The 18708-nt window shown below is 36.7% G+C and overlaps 1 protein-coding gene across 2 annotated transcripts in view; it reads left to right on the top strand.

Moving 5' to 3' along the window:
- TERT (telomerase reverse transcriptase) overlaps positions 1-18023 on the top strand; it is a 30362-nt gene extending 12339 nt beyond the window's left edge. For both annotated transcript variants that reach the window (XM_071736872.1, XM_071736873.1), the window contains exons 5-16: positions 315-497; positions 1785-1946; positions 2321-2416; positions 3561-3646; positions 5309-5422; positions 7185-7256; positions 9032-9217; positions 10666-10792; positions 11105-11166; positions 12718-12842; positions 13193-13330; positions 17562-18023. In XM_071736872.1, coding sequence (XP_071592973.1) covers positions 315-497; positions 1785-1946; positions 2321-2416; positions 3561-3646; positions 5309-5422; positions 7185-7256; positions 9032-9217; positions 10666-10792; positions 11105-11166; positions 12718-12842; positions 13193-13330; positions 17562-17665 — 1455 coding nt within the window. In that variant the 3' untranslated portion in view covers positions 17666-18023. The remainder of the gene's footprint in view (positions 1-314; positions 498-1784; positions 1947-2320; positions 2417-3560; positions 3647-5308; positions 5423-7184; positions 7257-9031; positions 9218-10665; positions 10793-11104; positions 11167-12717; positions 12843-13192; positions 13331-17561) is intronic.
- Positions 18024-18708: the final 685 nt, after the last annotated feature.

Here is an 18708-nt window from a genome sequence, read left to right as displayed (position 1 = left end):
GGTGGGTTTATTTGCCATCTGTTTATCTCCTTAACTATTATACCTTGATTTCCAATAATCACGTACAACAAAAAAAATACTTTCCATAGGATTTAAAACTAAAAATAAATTTTAAAAAATCTCTGAGGCTGTTTTGTGTCTTCCAGGTGGTTACTGCAACTGTATTCTGGCTTTCTGAAAACTGCAGTTGACCGAAATAATATAGTAAACACACTAATTTAATCTAATATTTCATTTCAGTGTGAAATCTGCATATTGCATGATTTAATAGGTTTCAGCATACTTGAAGGTGATTGTCCTTTGTCTCTTTTTAGATGCATCACTACAACACTCGACTAAAAAATCTGTTTAGTGTGTTAAATTATGAACGGACTATAAACAGGAGTTTTATCGGGTCTTCGGTGTTTGGGAAGGATGATATCTACAAGACATGGAAGAAGTTTGTTACAAAGGTTCTTGAATCAGGTGGTGGAATTCCTCATTTCTACTACGTAAAGGTATGTCTTTTTATTTACAAGTTCCAGCTAAATTTTCAAAGTCAGCTTCTGCAGATTATAGCTGTATATTATAGCTGTCATAGCTGTGATCTAAGTGCATAGTTGTTGCTTTTTCAAAATAAACTTTTGTGCATACCTAACACAGACTCTTGTTGGTTTTCTGGGGGTAGGGCATTGGTTGGTTTTCGGGGAAGGGAGAAGGGCTGTCCCTGCAGTAGCTCTTCCTTTTCTTGAATATTTTTCTGACCATCTTTCTGTAATGTAGCAGCACTTCTGCAAGTGCACTGGGTTTTTGCAATTACATTTACTTGGGTATAAAAATGAGGCAGAAATATAAACTCATGTATGCTTTTAGAGCCATCTTCCCAAAGTAAAATGAGAAAAAATGAGTGCTTTGCAGGTTTTGATCATCTTTTTAAAAATAGGTTTCTTCCATCTCAGTATCATTAGAGTCTGTTGAAACCAAATGAACTCTAAAGTCTCTCCAAAAAATTTCTTCTCCCACTTAAAAAAAATGAGTGCTTGTCATATCCTTATATCTTTGAAAGAGCTGCTTTTTAACACTTTCTTTCAGTTATGTCTAGGGTGTGTCTTGTGTTTGAGCTCAATATATAGATTTTAAATGGGGACAATTTTTACAGATCTCTGTAAATTAAAGTTTTATATATGTTAGAGTGGGCCTCCTTTCCTGTGCTGATATATGTTGGTTGTCATCCTATCCTGAAATTACTGCTAGTGGCTGTCTTGCTATCTTTCATGCCAAAGGTTCCTGTCATTGATATAGTTCTCCAAAGATTGTTGCTTCTTCAGAAGGATTTGGATTTTGACTATGACAAGTGAAAACAGAGTTAAAATTCCAATATGAGGTTAAGGGAAAAAAAGAACCCCTCTGGTTTGCAGCTTTCCGAAAGCCTAAAGTGTCACCTCGGTGGTCATGTGGAGGGGAAGGTTTCTTAAAATATTAAACATATAAAAATACCAGCAATAAAATTTAGTTAAATGATTGAAGGTTCAGTATTATGTTTAAGGTTGCATATGGTATCATCTTCTGTTAACAAGACGTGGTGAAACTGATGGTTTGGTTATCCCTTGAAAAGGAAAACTCATTGACAGGTGAGAAGTTTTTCAGATAAGCAATGAGTTTGTCACAAATTTGGACTGAACGATGCATTTACCTCCTGTATGATTTATCCTTTAGCCTTGTTTACATACTACAACTAAACTTTTTTCACAGTGTTTGCTGTGATACTGATGAATACATGATGGAAGCTGTTTCTTGTATTTCAGGCTGATGTGTCCAGGGCTTACGATACCATTCCTCACAATAAACTTGTGGAAGTGATTTCACAGATTTTAAACCCTGAGAAAAGAACTGTCTACTGCATACGGCGCTACGCTGTCATTATGATCACAACAAGTGGAAAAACCAGGAGGTTCTATAAGAGACATGTATGACTTGCTGATTTCTTCTGTTTGCTACTGTAGATAATTTCTTTCCAAGCAGTATTTTTGTTAATAGGTTTAATTTTAGTCCCAATATGAACTAGGCAAGTCATCTGTAAACGCTTATTTAAAAGTGTTGGGATGTTTTCCAGAGGTAGAAAACCTGCTTTTTACACTGTTTACTGAGCCTTAGTAAGCCTAAAGATAAATGTGTTGTGGAAATAGAGATATGTGCAGGAGATGTTTCATTTTAACAACAGCAGAACTGTTGGATTAAAATAATACAATAATGCTAGCCCTCTGACTGTCACTGAATAAAATAATCTGGTACTGAGTATTTTATCAGTTTTGTCATTTATTTCTTTACACTCAATGTACAGGTTTCTACTTTCAAGGATTTTATGCCAGACATGAAGCAATTTGTGTCCAAGCTTCAGGAGACTGAATCATTGAAGAATGCAATCATAGTTGAACAGGTAAATGTTGGGAAGCTTATTTTCAAATGAAAAATAACCTACAAAAGAATTGGAGGAGTACTGGGATTTTTAACAGAATGTATATACGTGGTTTGAAAATTTTGGCATAGAGTAGTTTATGCTTCTAGCATGCAGGTAAAAATATATGGTGTATCTGTGCACATGCAAGTGCAATATACAGTGTGGTGCACCATTCCAGTATCCTACAAAGTGCAGAGAGCCTAGGGAGTATGTGAATAAAAATGAAAATAGCTAAATCTGTGATAAAGATGTGTCTAGGTTTGCTTTAGGTTTTCCAGTGGGCCTCCATCTGGTTGAGATAACTTCCAGACATAAATGAACAGCACATCCTATTTCAAACTGTTTTGCATCTGACAAATGTTTGTGTCACTATGTTCGTCAAAAAAAATATGAGAAAAAAATAATGTCAGTCTGTGTGTCTGTACACATGTATCAAATTAGCTTTTCAGTACAATTAACCATGATCTCACATGGGTCTGTAAAAAGCTGGGTGCCTTTTTCTGATGTCTAATCTATGCAAATAGGAATTAATGTTGCTTTACTTCTCATCAAAACTTTACTAAAGTTACCTAAACTGCTCTAAATTAATTTTATTACTCAATTTTTAACACAAAAAGCTTCATAAGTATTGCATGGGTAGTTCTGGATGGAATTGTTGGTAATACATGGCAAAGAAACAGTTTTGAAGCAGAACTGGCAAATGAGTGTATCTGGATTTGGGGGCCAGGACAGTTAGAAAAGTCCTGCAAGATAGAAAGTGGACAGAAGACTGAGGTCTCATACATTGTAGTAATCCAGTATAATATACCAGCACTTTAAAAATGTTTTAAAATGCTGTATTTTACAATTTTGCTGTGTAACACCAATCAAAACTGCTTTTGTCCTTAAGCAAAAAAAAAAAAAAAAAAAGAACTGCACCATTCACTTGTTTGATGTAAGCAGCTTTTTAGTATTTATATTCAGATCCTGGTGTTGGGTGTTTTGTTTCTTATTTTAGGGGTGTAAACTACAGCAGTATAACTTTTCATAGAGGTTTATGTGTTTCTTGTAAGTTTGTACTATAATTTTATTTCTAGTGTACTTATTTCTAAGGTAAAAATCTTGCTTTGTTTGTCATTTCTAGAGCTTAACTTTTAATGAGACAAGTTCCAGTCTGTTTTCTTTTTTTCTCCAAATGATACATAACAACATCCTGGTGATTCGGAACAGGTAAAAAAGAAGCTAGTTTTTTATGGTTTGGTTAATATGTTTGGGGTTTTTTGATTGCTTTTTTGTGGTTTTTTTTCTGCTAAGTATCATACTATTAATTTGCTCAGGGGATTTTTGATATCTGTCTTTTAGAGATGTTTATCTTATGTGAATTTGAAATCTGTTTTAATCAGTTTAAGCTCTGCAACAGCATGAAGAGTTTGGAGAAGAATCAGTTTTGTATTTGAGTAAAATTTCTCTTTCCCATCTGGGTGATGTTAACTATACGCAGAATGCAGTATTCAAAAATATGTAGCCTGATTAATTTAAAGCTACAGTTGTAGTCCAAAGAAGTACTTTAAAATGTAGTCCATAGTGGTGGACAAAAGCAAGGTAACATCCAAGCAATCTTGCAAAAAAAGGCCTTGTTAGTCATCCTTCAGTCAAAATTAAACCTCTTCTGCCTGGCCTTGCTATTTGGCTAGTTACAATAGAAATAAAAGGCAGAAACAATAGGACTCAGTCAGGTGTGTTAGAATGGTTTCTTGCTCTTGAAAAAACACCTTTTACTGGAATACTTAATCTTACAGAATTGAGGGAGGGAGAGAAAATGTTTCCAGGAAGCAAATAGAAGAGTGTTCTTAAGTTTTTCTGGCTTTGATGCTTACAGTCCCTTTGGCAGGGTCATGAGAATGCTGATGTGGCGTGCCATTAATAAGGACATAAGTGTGTTTAATACAAGCTTAATGGTTTTAAAGAAAGCAAAACCTGAGGAAGCCAACTTCACACTTACTTAAATTCAGTCACATCTAGCCTGAAAAATACTGTTTGTCTCGGAATGAATTTGCATTTTTTAAGTAGCCCATTCTTGTTTGCTCAAAAAACAAACAAACACCAAAACAGCAAGTAACTTCAGTGAATGAATACTGATGGTTCTCAAAAAGCCATCACAGTCAACATTAGTTTGATGCTTTGAGAAAAATGGTGATTGCTGAGCTGAGGACCTAGAGGGAATCTTTTAATACCATTTCATATATTTATCAGAAGTCTGAAAAAATGTAAAATTACTGCAAGAAAAATTTACAGATTACACAAAACATAGGTAAGATGGTTGCTAGAATGTAGTATGTGGTTCTGATGTCATAGAATTGTCAGGGTTGGAAGGGATCTTAAAGATCATCCAGTTCCAACCCCCCCTGCTGTGGGGCAGGGACCCCTCATTAGATCAGGTTGCTCAGAGCCTCATCCAGCTGAGTATAATTACAAGTAATAAGGGTTAGCATTTCACAGGATTTAATGGTTATACCTAGCTAGAAGTAAGATAGCTTCATGCCTGAGCAGTTGAATGAGGGAATAAATATGATTTACAGTAAATCCAGCTGCATAAAACCATGTTTGGATTTCTAGAAAGAGATAAGAAGAATAAGAAGGAATAAGAGATAAGAAGGAATATAGGTATTAGTGGGGTATTTTCACTGTTTAAGTTAAAACTTCTGGAGCCATATGTAGATTCCTAGATGAAAGAACAAACAAGTTTAAGGCTAACTAACAAGCATGTAGCATATTTCTTATTAAAACTTATGTTATAATTGGAAAAAATAAGTAAATGTTTGGCTATTGGAATCTTCTTGTTATATGTTTTGATTGTTTGGTTTTTGTTGGGTTTTTTTTGTGCTTTCCTAGGTACTACTTGCAGTGCTGTGGAATTCCACAGGGCTCCATTTTGTCAACCTTACTTTGCAGCTTGTGCTATGGAGACATGGAAAATAAATTGCTCTGTGGAGTACAGCAGGATGGGTAGGGATGCTTTGTTCTGTGCTCTGTTATAGTAGTGCATAATACATTATATGTGGCTTTAGTATATATTCAGTATTGTATGTGTTTATGCTGTATATGGTATAGTTACATGTGTGACATTTTATGTGTAGTTTAATTTTGAATTTCAAGGATTTCCAGATGTCCTTCAGGAAGCGTGGTGCCCACAAAGGTATCTGCAACTTCAGTGCCACTGGGGTTGCTTTGTGGATGAGTTTTCCAGTTTGTCCTAAGATTGGGAAGAAAAATGGTGAAAATAAGCTGTCTTAAGGCTCTGGGTGGCAGACACAGGAATACTGTGAAGAGTCTGACAAGCTCTTCATGCACATGTGAGGGTTTATGGTTCTCCCAGACTCATTCCCACAAAATTTGCGATCTTTTGTCCTCAGACAAGATGGGATATTGGTTATATGCTTTCTGATACTTCATGCTTCTGCCTGAGGGCCTCCCAATCCACCAGCTGTAAATCTTAACATTTTATCAAGGTCCTGGTATTATTGCAGAGATTTTGACAATGCATGTTAGTTCTTGTTTGAAGCCCTGTGTGGATTTTGGTACCTCTTCTAAGTGTTTGTCCCTGCTTGTGCTTGGTTCTTAGGAGCTTGACAGAAAGCTAGCCTGGTAAAATCTCCACCTCTTTATCATAAAAACTTTAGGGTCTCTTTTATCTCCGTATAAACTGATCCCCACTGAATCCCAGAGTAGGGTCTTCAGGCAAGAGCTAGACATTGCTGATATCCCTCAAGCTTGTCTGTGTGCATACATCTCCCTCCATCACTGTGAATTGTGTCCTAAGAAAGAAAAAAGAAACTAAGAAGTGTATAGGAGTACTCCAGGTAAGTGTGTATGTCTGGTGTGTTTTCTTGGGAGGCTCACAAAAGTCTCAGAATTTTAAGCATTTCTCTACACAGGTAGTAGAGTTCTTCTCAAGTATTAGGATGAGTGCTGTCATGGTACAAGTATAAACAGCTATCTTTTGCTTTCAGAGCATTTTGTTTATACAGACTGGAATTATGAAACTGATTCAGAAGAATTCACTTTTTAATGTAGCAGCTGTTTTTATAGAGAGCAAATTTTAGAATGTTACATAGGTGTCTGTTGAATTATTTTGATAGCTTCATTTGGCCTCAAAGTCAAAAAAAAACCAAACCAGGCTGTTGACTTGGCTAGGCAAAGGTGCAGCTGACCTGATCATAGTGATTGTAGTACTCCTGCTTTGAAAAGAAAACTGGACAAGATCATCTCCAGAGCTTCCTTTGTATGAGAAAGGATTTATCAGAAAAATACAGGCATGCTTGGGGCCTGAAATCTGTTGAAAAAGAAAATTCCTCATAGTAATCTGTTCTGCTGTCAAGTTATAGCTTCACAAACAAGTTATAACATAGTAAAAAAAGATACAGAATTAGAGCACACTAGGAATCTGGTATCTGCTTATGTACCTGGTATTACACCTCCTTTCCTTGTAATGTGTATTAAAATACTGCAAATTCTTCCTCGGAAATGTGTAAAACCTTGCATCCAAGAAGTTACTGCAGAGTAGTATATATATGCTATATATTCCTATTATGTTATTGTAGTTTTCTTTTATTTACATTTATTTTTGGGAAAGAAGAAGAACTGAGAATTTTTTCATGAGACTCATTTCTTGAGAATTAAAATGGGTGTGTTGCTCTAAAAAGAATGACAAAGATTTGAAAGGATTATATATCAGGAAATCTAACATCAGTTTTTTTCTTGATTACAGAGTCCTAATACGTCTCATTGATGACTTTTTACTGGTTACACCACACTTAATGCAGGCAAGATATTTTCTAAGGTATGTTATTAAATACATAATCTTCAAAGCAAAAAGCATTAACATCTTTTGGGGCATTCTTTTTCATCCTTTTACATGCTTATGCATGTAGGTATTTGCCTGTGCCTGGGAAGAATCCTGATAACTACATTCTTGATGTCCAACTAATGGTCTGTTGCAGCTCAGATGGTTGGGGATTCCTGCTGAGGCTTAAATAAGTGCCCAGGCTGCTAACCTTGATGGAGCTTCTTGCAGCAATTAGTAATGCAGACTAAACAAAACAGCTGACCGTTGTCTTTTAAGCACATTTTCCCTCAGTTTTCTAAGATGTCTCAGCTACTTACTTAAAATGTTTTTAGTGAACAGGCATGCAGCTATCTTCTACTCCCCAATAAATGCAACTTTACTCTTATCCAATATTGCTAAGAATTTTCTAGTCATGAATATTCTGGGTTGAGTATTTCTAGATACTGATAGCACAGCAGCCTGTAGGTCACAGAAGTTTTCAAACAGGGGTTCTTTAGAATGCTTCAAAACTACCTTTTTCAAGAAAAAAAATTGGCCCCAAAGAGGTTCCTGGTTACCATGGATATGAATATATTGTCAGTATGCAAGAAGACTTGTGCTGATGCCAAAAGCAGTTTTAAGTATTCAAAGAAAAGCTTGGCATCTGCAATGCAGTCTTGTTGGATCATGCTTTTCAGTGGTCAGAAAGATGCAGCTCTGTTGTGACCCTGAAAGGTGATAGGAAAATCAGTTAGGTGTATGGTTTGAAGTGTAAATTGTGTATAGTGTGCTTTGAAGACCTCATTTGTCCTCATTTCCATATTAGAACAGAAAGAAATGTCAAGGGACGTGTGGATCTATAGTTCTGGAAATGATAACTTAAAGTAAGCAGCTGAGGATGCCTCAAGTTATTTCTCTCTATAACATCTTTTCACCTTAATGCCACTTGCAGTAGCATTGCAGATACTACCCTGCTTGTCCTTTGAGGTTTTTTGTTCTGCAGCATTTTTGTTCTGTAACAATTTCTGCATCAGCTGTGTTCATTTTCTGTAGACAAGTAGCGTCTTCTGTGCAAGTTTTCCAGAACTGCCTAGAGATCCTAGAACTCTGCCACAAGCAGAGCAGTAACAGTTTTTTTCTAATGTACTATTAAAACCAAGGGACTCAAGAAATTAATTTTGAGGAGACAGCATTATAAATATTACTCCTCAGCAGAGGATGAAGCTTGCACATGAATGCATCACCAAGACAAACTGGTGCTTGTCCATGAGGTGACACTGCTGCCACTGATCCAGTGTGTAGTAGGCAATCAGCAGTCATTCTGACAATCAAAACATCTTTAGGGAAAACTTCGTGGAGAAAATTCAAAACTTTCCATCTGACAAATGTGGTTCCTGTTATGTGGCTTCTCATTGCTTTCCTTAACTTTTAAAACAGCAACTCTTCATCTGTCTTTTTCCGGTTATTTAGATCTAAATGGTTTGCTGTGAATGTGTTTTATGCAGTTTGTCTCAAATGTTAAGCTCTTAATTTGCATTAATCTATAAAAGGTTTTCTCCATTATCCTCATACCTTTAAGCTTATTTATTTATTTGGTGTATTTATTTACGTCTAATATTTTCAGTTTTGTTTATTTCTGGCTGGCTTCTTAACCTAAAAAGTTGGTCTGGGTTCCCTTTATTTTTTGGTTTCTGTCCTTTTATCCAAGACTGGATATTTATCTTGCAGCATGGTAAGGTCTTTTGCTTTTGGTGAGTGGGAATTAGTCTAACTGTTTGTGTCTTTTTTAGGACTCTAGCAACAGGCATTCCTGAGTATGGCTTTTTAATAAACCCCAATAAGACAGTCGTGAATTTTCCTGTTGATGATATCCCAGGATGTTCCAAATTTAAACAGCTGCCCGAATGTCGTCTGATCCCCTGGTGTGGTTTATTATTAGATATACAGACACTCGAGGTGTACTGCGATTACTCCAGGTAAATGGAGTTGTATAATCCTACATAAGCTTTACAGTGTGAGAAGCACGAGGGTGTCTTGTGAGTGGTGGAGTTGAATTAACTACAGAATAATAGATTTTACTGTTCTGTTTCTTCTACTGTAATTTAAACATTTTATTCTGTGTCGCCTACTATTTTCTTCATTCCATCCTGGTGGAATGTACGTACCATTTTCGACTATGGCAGAGGTCACTGGTGAGCAGAAGTCATTCACCACAAGGTGACTACAAATTTCTGAGAAAATTTATTTAATCACCTCAGTTCAGCCTCATTCACCATTATGCACTTTATTTTACCCAATATTGTACAGTTACATTTATTATTCTGAAATTGTGGGGTTTATTTCAGCTATCTAGCAGTCAAGTGTTACGTGAACTACAGTTTGGGATTAATTTTGTATAGGGTGCTAGATTAATTTTGTATAGGCTGGAGTGACTGGTAATCCTTTCACCATCAAAGGTGTTCCCTCTGGTATACTTCACATGTTAGTGCAGGGAGAGGTAACCTGTATTTAAACAAGCAACCTCAGCTATGTACACAAAGCAGTCTGAAGTGGTATAGAACTCAAGATGGGATGATATCTCCTGTCAAAAGGCTCCCTGGACCCTTTGTATGGACAAGAGGCCATACAAGAGATGGCATTAGACATTTCCTAAAGGTTAACAAGAAACAGCTATTTAAGCTGGAGGATAATATTGCTGTGGTACAATGATATTTAGTATAAACAGCCCATGCATACATTTAAGTGGGAAATTAGGATGAGGTTTTCCACCACAAGTGGTGGTGTTCATCCAGTAGTCTTCTAAAGCTTAGGAAAGGAATTTATATGACATGATTTTCTGTAATAACAGAGGACTAAAATTGATGGCCAAAGAGTTTTTTTTCACTAGCTGTGTATCTGAATGGATCAGTTTACATTGATGAGGGCATTGATTAGTGTCTGGAGACACTAATCCTCACAATCCTGAGGGTGTTTGTTAAAAGGGCTGCCCTGCTTTTGATAAGCTTGACTTAAGCAACTAAAGCACCAGGGTGAACTGAGGTGGCTGTCAGCCTAAGCTCCTCTGTTGTCATGGATCACAGAGTATAGCTGGGTTGTCACTGGAGTCATTAATGAGATCAATGAGATGAATAGATGATTTGTTCCAGAAATACATCCAATTTGTGTTTAAGGTTATTGGTTTGCTTTTTTTAACAAGGGTGAATTATTCAGCCCCAAGGTATTGAAATAATTTCTTAGCTAATAGGCGTAATGTTAGTGTTTCCAAATTGAATTTAGTTATAGTCATCTTCTAGATACTGGCTCATTGATTAGTAGGCAATATCTGTAATATGAAGATAAATGAGGCTTCTCTTACAGAATTTAATTTAGTCTGTTAGCCTATAGAGGTTTTTTAACTACTTTTTTTCTAATTATTTTTTTCTAGTTACACCTGTACTTCTATCAGATCAAGTCTTTCCTTCAATTCAAGTAGAACAGCTGGAAAAAACATGAGATACAAATTGATTACAGTCCTCAAACTGAAGTGCCATTGTTTATTTCTTGATTTACAGGTAAGCATATGGAAATGGAGTTCAGAAGTATTGTGGCTTGTGCCAGAGTTCTAACAAAAGACTTGATTTTGAGTTGTAATACACAATAACTTGGAAATGTCGACATAAATTAAAATGTGTGGCACCTCAGCACTTTCCAGAAATGAGCCTTCACAATATTGTTACTTAGATGCATAATAGAAATATATGAAGTTTAACATAAAATGTTGGTTTTTTTTTCCCCTCTAGATCTCTAAATCACCTTACGGTGTTGAGCTTGAACAAATCATGACACTATAATATTCCTCTAGTTCTATTTCTTTTTTATTCTAGATCAACAGCCTCAGAACAGTTCTCATTAACGTCTACAAGATATTTTTACTTCAGGCTTACAGGTAGGTCATTGTCTTCTGCAGTAAAGCCCAAATATTTCATTACTCTTTTTTGACACAGGGAGGAGCTACAGGTTAGGAAAAAGCGTGCCATGAAAATTTGCAGTGATGAGTGTCAGTAGTAAAGTCACCTTATTCTTGTTTCAAAAACTCTTCCTACATAATATTAGATATATTAGTATATAGAATTATATTGGTGTATGTACTTGCGACAGTTTGCTAAATGGAGTTTCATTTTGTCTGGTTATTGACAGCTGACTTCTGGAAAAGCAGTCTGTTTTGCTCCAGGAGGATGACAAGAAGCTTTATTGCTCATTAACCCGTTTATATTTAGAACTTTGTATCTATTAAAATCATACCAAACTTTGACCTGTATAACTTTGCCTTAAGCAAGGTTTCATTTTACCAAGTTAAATGCAGTTTCTTAGCCGCTGATAATGACTGAATTACTGAATTGCTCCTTAGCTGGTAATACCTTTTTGATTTTTGTGAGCTGTTGAAATGACATTTTAGTTTTGTTCTTAAATTCAGCATGGTTCACATTCCCCCTGTATCTTCCTTGTATCCAAGAAGTGTTACTGGACTTGTCTAGTACAGCAATGTTGTGTCAAACTCATGGAAGTTTTTGTGGTGAATTGACTTAAGGTATTTCTCTGATGCTGAACATTATGACTTAGTTATTTCTGTTTGCTTTTATGGTAACACTCCAACAAAGGTCTTTAGTTTAGATTACCTTTAAAAAACTGTCCACCCTGCTAACAGCATGTCAGGTTAATTCAGCCAGAGCTCTGTGGTAGTTATGTTTATCCTTTTAAGTATTTTAAAATGTCGCAATGTCTTGACATGATTATGCTTACACTGGGTTTATTAATAAACACGTACATACGTTGTTGAGTAATTAAAAATCAGCATTGTAACTGTTGCTGTATTCAGCACAAGCAGAATTGTAGTGCTGGAGAAAAAAGAAAATGGAAAAAACCCCAGCAGTTTTAAAGTGTATCCAAACAGAGGGTAAGGGAGCATACAATACAAGTAGTTTCCATAGATCTTGGTTTCAAATAGACAAAAAGGTGATAACCTTGGTTTGTGGAAAAATACACTACTCAGAGGTCTGTTTTCCTGAACAACAGAAATTGTTGTGGGTTAGGTTTGGGGTTTTTTTCTTAGGGGGGGGTGGGGTGGCTTGTTACATTTGTTCTTCCTTTCACATTCTCTGGTGTGGGTGTTCTCTGGCCGCACGGTCCATGGTATGGAATTGGTGAGGATGTGTAGTTTGACTTTCCCTGCACATAAAACAGTCATTATCCTCAGAAGAGTGGCAAGGCTGACGGCTTCAGGATCTTCTTGCAGCACAGAATTATCAAACACACACCATAGGTGTCTGGTACTCCAGGGAATTATATTTATGGGTGAGGTGTCACATGTTAACAAGTGTTAGCATAAAGCGGTAGCTAAAGACTGTTGGTCCTTGTAAGTGTTGTATAGTGCCCAAGGTATGTAATAATTTCACTTGAAATTGCAAGTTGTGATTAAATAGGCTGGTTTTGTGAACAGGTTCCACGCTTGTGTTCTCCAACTTCCATTCAACCAGAAAGTTAGAAACAATCCTTATTTCTTCCTAAAAATCATCTCTGAGACTGCAACATGCTGCTATGCTATACTGAAAGCAAAAAATGCAGGTATAGTATGTTAATGGCAATCAAGTAGTGTGCTTTGGCTTGTGGTTATTTTAGAGAAATAAAATGTTTTGAATGCACAGTCAAGTTATGTAATTTTGAGATAAGGGTCAAGAGTTAAAAATAACAGGACAGATTTTACGGTGCTTTTTTTTTTTTCTTAAACTCAGTTTTCTGAAGATACCAAAATATTTCATGTTTTAGTTTTTATTTCTCTGATAACATAAGATATTTCATTGAGTACATAGGTTTTTAGTAAAAAATCTTGACTAATTCTATAGTAATAGAAGAAAGGTCAGAAATACTTCCTAATGAGAATTTTCAGTGATATTATTTTTCTGTTCTGTCTCTAGAGGTTGCTTTAGGTAGCAAAGGTGCAACTGGCATATTCCCTTCTGAGGCAGCAGAATGGCTCTGCTACCATGCCTTTACTGTCAAACTGTCAAACCACAAAGTTGTTTACAAATGCCTGCTTAAGCCTCTAAGAATCTGTAAGTATTCAATTCTTTTTACAGTTTTAAATATGGTTAATTAAAAGCAAACCTGGAATCTTAACAGGGTTTAAAATTTTCTCATAAAATGTTCTAAAATGTACGTGAGTGAGTTTTCCGATTGTGATCAATCTTACAAAATGTGAGTAGGTGAATTAAAGTGGTGTGTTTTTCAGCACTGCACGTTGTATAGGCTTATTTTTGTGGAACAGTTGTTGATACTTGGAACTCAGGAAGTTTGTACAGCTCAGAAAGTGTGGTAAGATTGGGTTAATCCTATAAGCATTCTCAACAGGCTTAGCTAAATGAAATATTAATGTTCAGTTTTCTGTCTTTAAAAAGGTAGATTAACTGACAACTAAACAAATTCCTCCTACACTGTAAACTCTCACCTTAAAAAGTATAAATGAGGTCACTTGGGAGCTTAAGAACTTGCTGCTCCATGTGTGCTATATTATAATCGAGTGCTACTGGCAAATCTCTGGCTTAGTGAGAGAAGCTGTCTGTGTAAGTGGCTTCTGGAGAGCTCTGTCTTTGGCTGTGATTTCTGTCCCCAGGCCAGTGTCAGAAATTATAGAATTTTCAGTTTTAAGATATTAAAATTGAATGGCAGTGCGTTTTCGTGAAGTGGTCAGTACTGTTGTCTGAATTTAGCTGCCCTGAAGGCCAGACTTTCAACACCAACTCTAATTTCCATTCTGAATGAATCATTACTAAGGTGGTTTTATTATACAATGCCAAGAAGTTCTTCAGTCTACTTCCAAAACAGGCCCTGTTTGATTTGAAATGTATCTTAAGCTTCCCTTGACACCTGTATTGGGGCCCAGAGCCCCCAAAAGAAAGCAGTTCTCCTTCTGGAAGTAAGCATTCCATTTCCATATCAAAGCTTGCAGCAATACCTGAATGCAAGCACTCTGGTTTTTGGTGGTACAGTGTGAATGTTTTAAAGTAGACGCTGTGCACATTCACAGGAAACAAACTGATGGTTGGGATTGCACCAGGCACATGCCTGATAGCTATGGAATTTCTGTATGGAACAGAACTCTAGCAGCCTCTCCCAGAGAAACTCCTTCTCTGAGTTACACACTGACACCAAAACCAGAGGCACCATGTCTGAGTGCTGCTGCTGAGAAGTTGGTTCTGTTCAACCTCTCTAGAAGGAAAGCAAGCCTGCCTCTGGGAAGGGAAGAGATGAGTGCTTGTTTCACTTGGAGAGGACAAACTGAAGAGCTGAGTAGAGAATGCAGGAATCATGCCCAGTAGGATAATAAAAGCTCCAATCTTTTCTTGGAGCTTTGTTACTTCTTTAGGATCCATATAGATCACATCTGAGTTTTCATCTTGAATGCTGAAGGTTTTTCTCATGGGATCTTTGATTGACAGACCACAATCCAAGCCAGAGCTCCCCCATCCCTCTCTGTGTATGCTTTGCTGTTGAATTGGATGTAGGGTGGAGGGGCAGCCCCAGGAGGCTTTATTGGTCAGCAGAATCTTGTCTTCCATCTGCAATAAAAGTGGTCTCTGCTCTCCACAAAACCACACCATCACAGATAAGAGGGAAAATGAGCTGAGAAGTAGGGGTGGGATTTTCCTAGTTTGAATAAAGATTGTCATGAAGCTCCTTCTGCTGTAGCCATATAGCCACTAGCCCCAACCACAATACTGACCTGTAACTTGGATGTGGTCCAGCCTAACTCTGTACACACAGCTTCTAACCCAAGAAGGGAAAGCTGACCATCTATCAGTTGACTTCTCTGGCAATTACAATTGCCCTTCTTTGACATAGAATCAGTTCTTCACATCCATAAGATCAAGAGAACTCTTCTGCAACAAGGCCCAGATTTTTTTGGAAATAACTGAAAAACAAAGTACACTGCTGAAAGATCAAGGGTTCAGTGATTTTTTTTCCTAGTGACTGCCTAAATAATTAGCAGGCTGGAGCTTGTTTTTTTCTGCGAAATTTTAAAGATGTAAGCTTTTTATTTGATTAATCAACAGGGATTAATCACTGGTACCCAAGTAACTGAAATGCCATTTCTGAGGGATCTCTGTTTGCTTATAGCCCCCTCTCCCACCTGTGCTGCAAGGGCTGATGCAGTACTTGGTGGAGCACTTCTATAGTTGCTGGTTTTCTGAAAAACTTCCAAAACATCTCCTAGGTAGTTTGGCAGGAGGGTAGCTTTTTGGGGTCAGCTTTCCATGCAACTTGCACACTTCACCAGTGACTGTAATTTTGGGAAGTGCTTTGTCTGCATGTATATTTGCTCCCCACCCACCTTTCTCCTCCCTTTAAGTGTTGGTTGAGGTTTTTAAAATAATTTCAGATTGCTTTTGGAAAGAAACTGAGAAGGCACTGAATGTCCTGCATAGGGGTTGAGTAGGAAGGAGGGTGAGGCACCAGTGTGCTGGTACTATAAAGATGCACAAAGACACCGTGTGATCTGTGGTCATAATTCATATACATACCCTTGGTGTGAAAATGCATCATTATCTCCATGTCTCCAGGGTCTCCAAGACAAATAAAGGCTATTTTTCAGTCACTTGATTTTACATGGTGTTTTTATTCATATTTTCTTCCAAATTTAATAAGATACTAACTCTCCTAGTACTAGAGGAATGTACTAAAATTCATTTAAAGAAACAGTGATTGGTAGTTTTCTATCCAGTCTTATAAGTTAGCTTTGTTTGGCCTGCATCAGACTTATTCCTGGGTCATGTTGTTGTAATCAGAACATCCTGCTGTAGAAAAGGTTACAAAGCTGAATATTATGTAGAGATACTGGAGCTAATTTTAAACACACACACTTACTTCTGTGAATCAGGTAGCACGTGTGTATAGCAGGGTAACTGTGACAGGGAAGTCCCAAAGGAAGTTCTCAAGTGTGTTCCTGTGAAGTTAGCTCAGTATTTCTGTGTGGCACAGCAATCACAGAGATAACTGAGGCTGCTAACAGTGCCTGTGTTGACTTAACAGCTACACTTTTTGTTGTCATTTTGGAGTTTGTATTGGCTATATAAAACCTATTAGTCCTGGAAGATCATGTTGTTTACAGGAACTGGTATAAATTTAATCATTTTTCGTATGTCCCTGCACATGCCTTTCCATTACTCTTCAGGGGAATCAATACCAAGCTCATAGATTTTGGGGAAGAGGTTCTACCTGCCATTCCAGAACCTGTTAAATATCAACATCAGGGGCTTGTCAGTTCGAGTTGTCATCATTCTTCAGAGTTAGGTATTTAGAACATGGTTACTTTTTAACATGACTCCTATTACTATCAGTAGGAAAAGGAGCAAGAGTCTTTCCTTATCATGATAAGATATAAATATATCATGTGTGGCCTTTGCAAATACAGAACAAATCTTTATTGAGCACTTCTGTGTTTCTGCATCATTGACAATTTTGCTAACTCTGTTTAGGTAATGGACTTAAACTGTTGCTAGGATTTGACATGTTCTTCCTAATCTTTAAAAAGTCCTTAATATTGTCTATAATTTTGTTGATGGTAGACTCAGTGACCTTCTGTGTTTCAAAACTGTTACGTCCTCATATAAAAATTCCATTCCTGATCTAAGAGCCTTGTTTAGTCTCAGAAATTTTCACCTTAAGGGTGGCCTTTCAATTAGGTTCTCTTCTCTTACACGGAAACACAAAAGTGAGAACTCCTGTTGCCAGTGTTAGAGCAAAAGGTGCATTTTCTTTGTTAATTTTTTTTTTTGTATGTGAGTTCCAAGCATAGGCTATTTTGATGTCATACCTGAAAGTAGAGAGGAAAAAGAAACAGGTAATACCTTCCTGCTGTAGGTAATCAGATAAGGACCTGTCCCTTGTCCTTGGCATTGCTTAAAACAGGGTTTCTCAAAGTAACTGTGTTTTGACAGAAGGCCTTTTTTGGTGGCTACAGTTGTTGGATAAATGGTCTTATAGTTTAAAAAAAAATACGAATTCTAAAATACAAACAAGGAAGTGTTACAAGGACATAGTATGAGGAATTTTCTTCTTGGTTTTCTTAGTTTGTTAATATTTTAACATGTTTTTAACTTTATTAACCTGAATTAAATTTTCAAGAATAGGAGCATATTTTCTTATAGCTTTTTTTATCCTCTTATTCCAGGTGTTCCAACTTTTTAATTGGATTCAACTAGTACTGATTTCATTAATAATGTTTTCCCTAAAACAGAATTGTTAGTTGCTTGCAATAGTAAGGAGTTGTTTCTGATATTTTGGTAGGCAAGATGCAGCTATCCAAGAAGATCCCAAAGGATACCATGGCATTGCTAAAGGCAGTGACAGAACCATCCCTTTGCCAAGATTTCAGAGCTATCCTGGACTGAAGTTTATTTCATAATTTTCCAGGTTTGAGAATAAATGCTACATCTTTAGATTACTTTTCTCTGTAGTTCATTTCGGTTGAGTGGACTGAAAACAACTTGGAAATCTTCTATTTTTGTTTCTCAGATGTAGCAAGAGCAGACAGTTTTGTTAATATCTTCTTGCTTGTAAATTCACAGGCTGCTTGAAGTAATTGGCTTTGTTTTGTTCAGTAGCTCCCATCTCCTTGATGAAGGCATCCTTATGTTTTGTACAAACAGATCTACTTTGTTTTTTCAGTGTTTTGTTTCTGAAGAACTGTTCTTTGCTTCTCTGTGTTGCAGTCTGTTTTATAATAAAATGTCTGGATAATTGCAGTAATACGTACTTGTCTCCAGTACCTTTATTTTAGAGTAATCTTTAATATCCTGCCCAGCTAGGTTGTGTCCTGAAGGACAATTACATCTGCCCAGGACAAGTGCATTTCATGGCACTACCTGGCAAGATGTACAGGTTTATGTGTCAGAGAACATTAATATATGCCAAAATTTCAGCATATAAAACATATGTTTAGTGTATGTTTTATATACTTTGAATACTAGGTAGCATTTTTAATACAGTGATACACAGAACGATGGCAGTGCATTTATAACTAATGCACTTAAGTTCTTGATTAGATAATACACTGAGTAGATTACTTTTCTGTCTGCATTTAATTTTCTTTATTTGGGTTTATCTTTGGCTCTATGATGTTAGAAAGTGCTGTTTAGCCTTGGTGTTGGCATGGTGTGCACAGCTGAATTTTGCCCTGTGGCTGCTCTGATAAAACTGCCCATGTTTTTTTTTTTTTTACTCTTCCAGGTTTGCAAGTTGAATATGCATTGCTGTGATGCAGAGCTATTTTATTAGGATTTTTTCCTGTCTCTCTTACAAACTCAATAGCAGTTGCTGGGAGGTTTTCTCAAAGCTGATAGAGGATATCTTACTGGAGTGAAACACAATATAGGCAATATTATAGGCAATATATAGGCAAAAGTAGGGATTTTCAAAGGATTGACAGACCACC

The sequence above is a fragment of the Heliangelus exortis genome, chromosome 2, assembly GCF_036169615.1.
Source record: "Heliangelus exortis chromosome 2, bHelExo1.hap1, whole genome shotgun sequence".
Classification (NCBI taxonomy): Eukaryota; Metazoa; Chordata; class Aves; order Apodiformes; family Trochilidae; genus Heliangelus; species Heliangelus exortis.
This window is presented reverse-complemented; position numbering and strand designations above follow the sequence as displayed.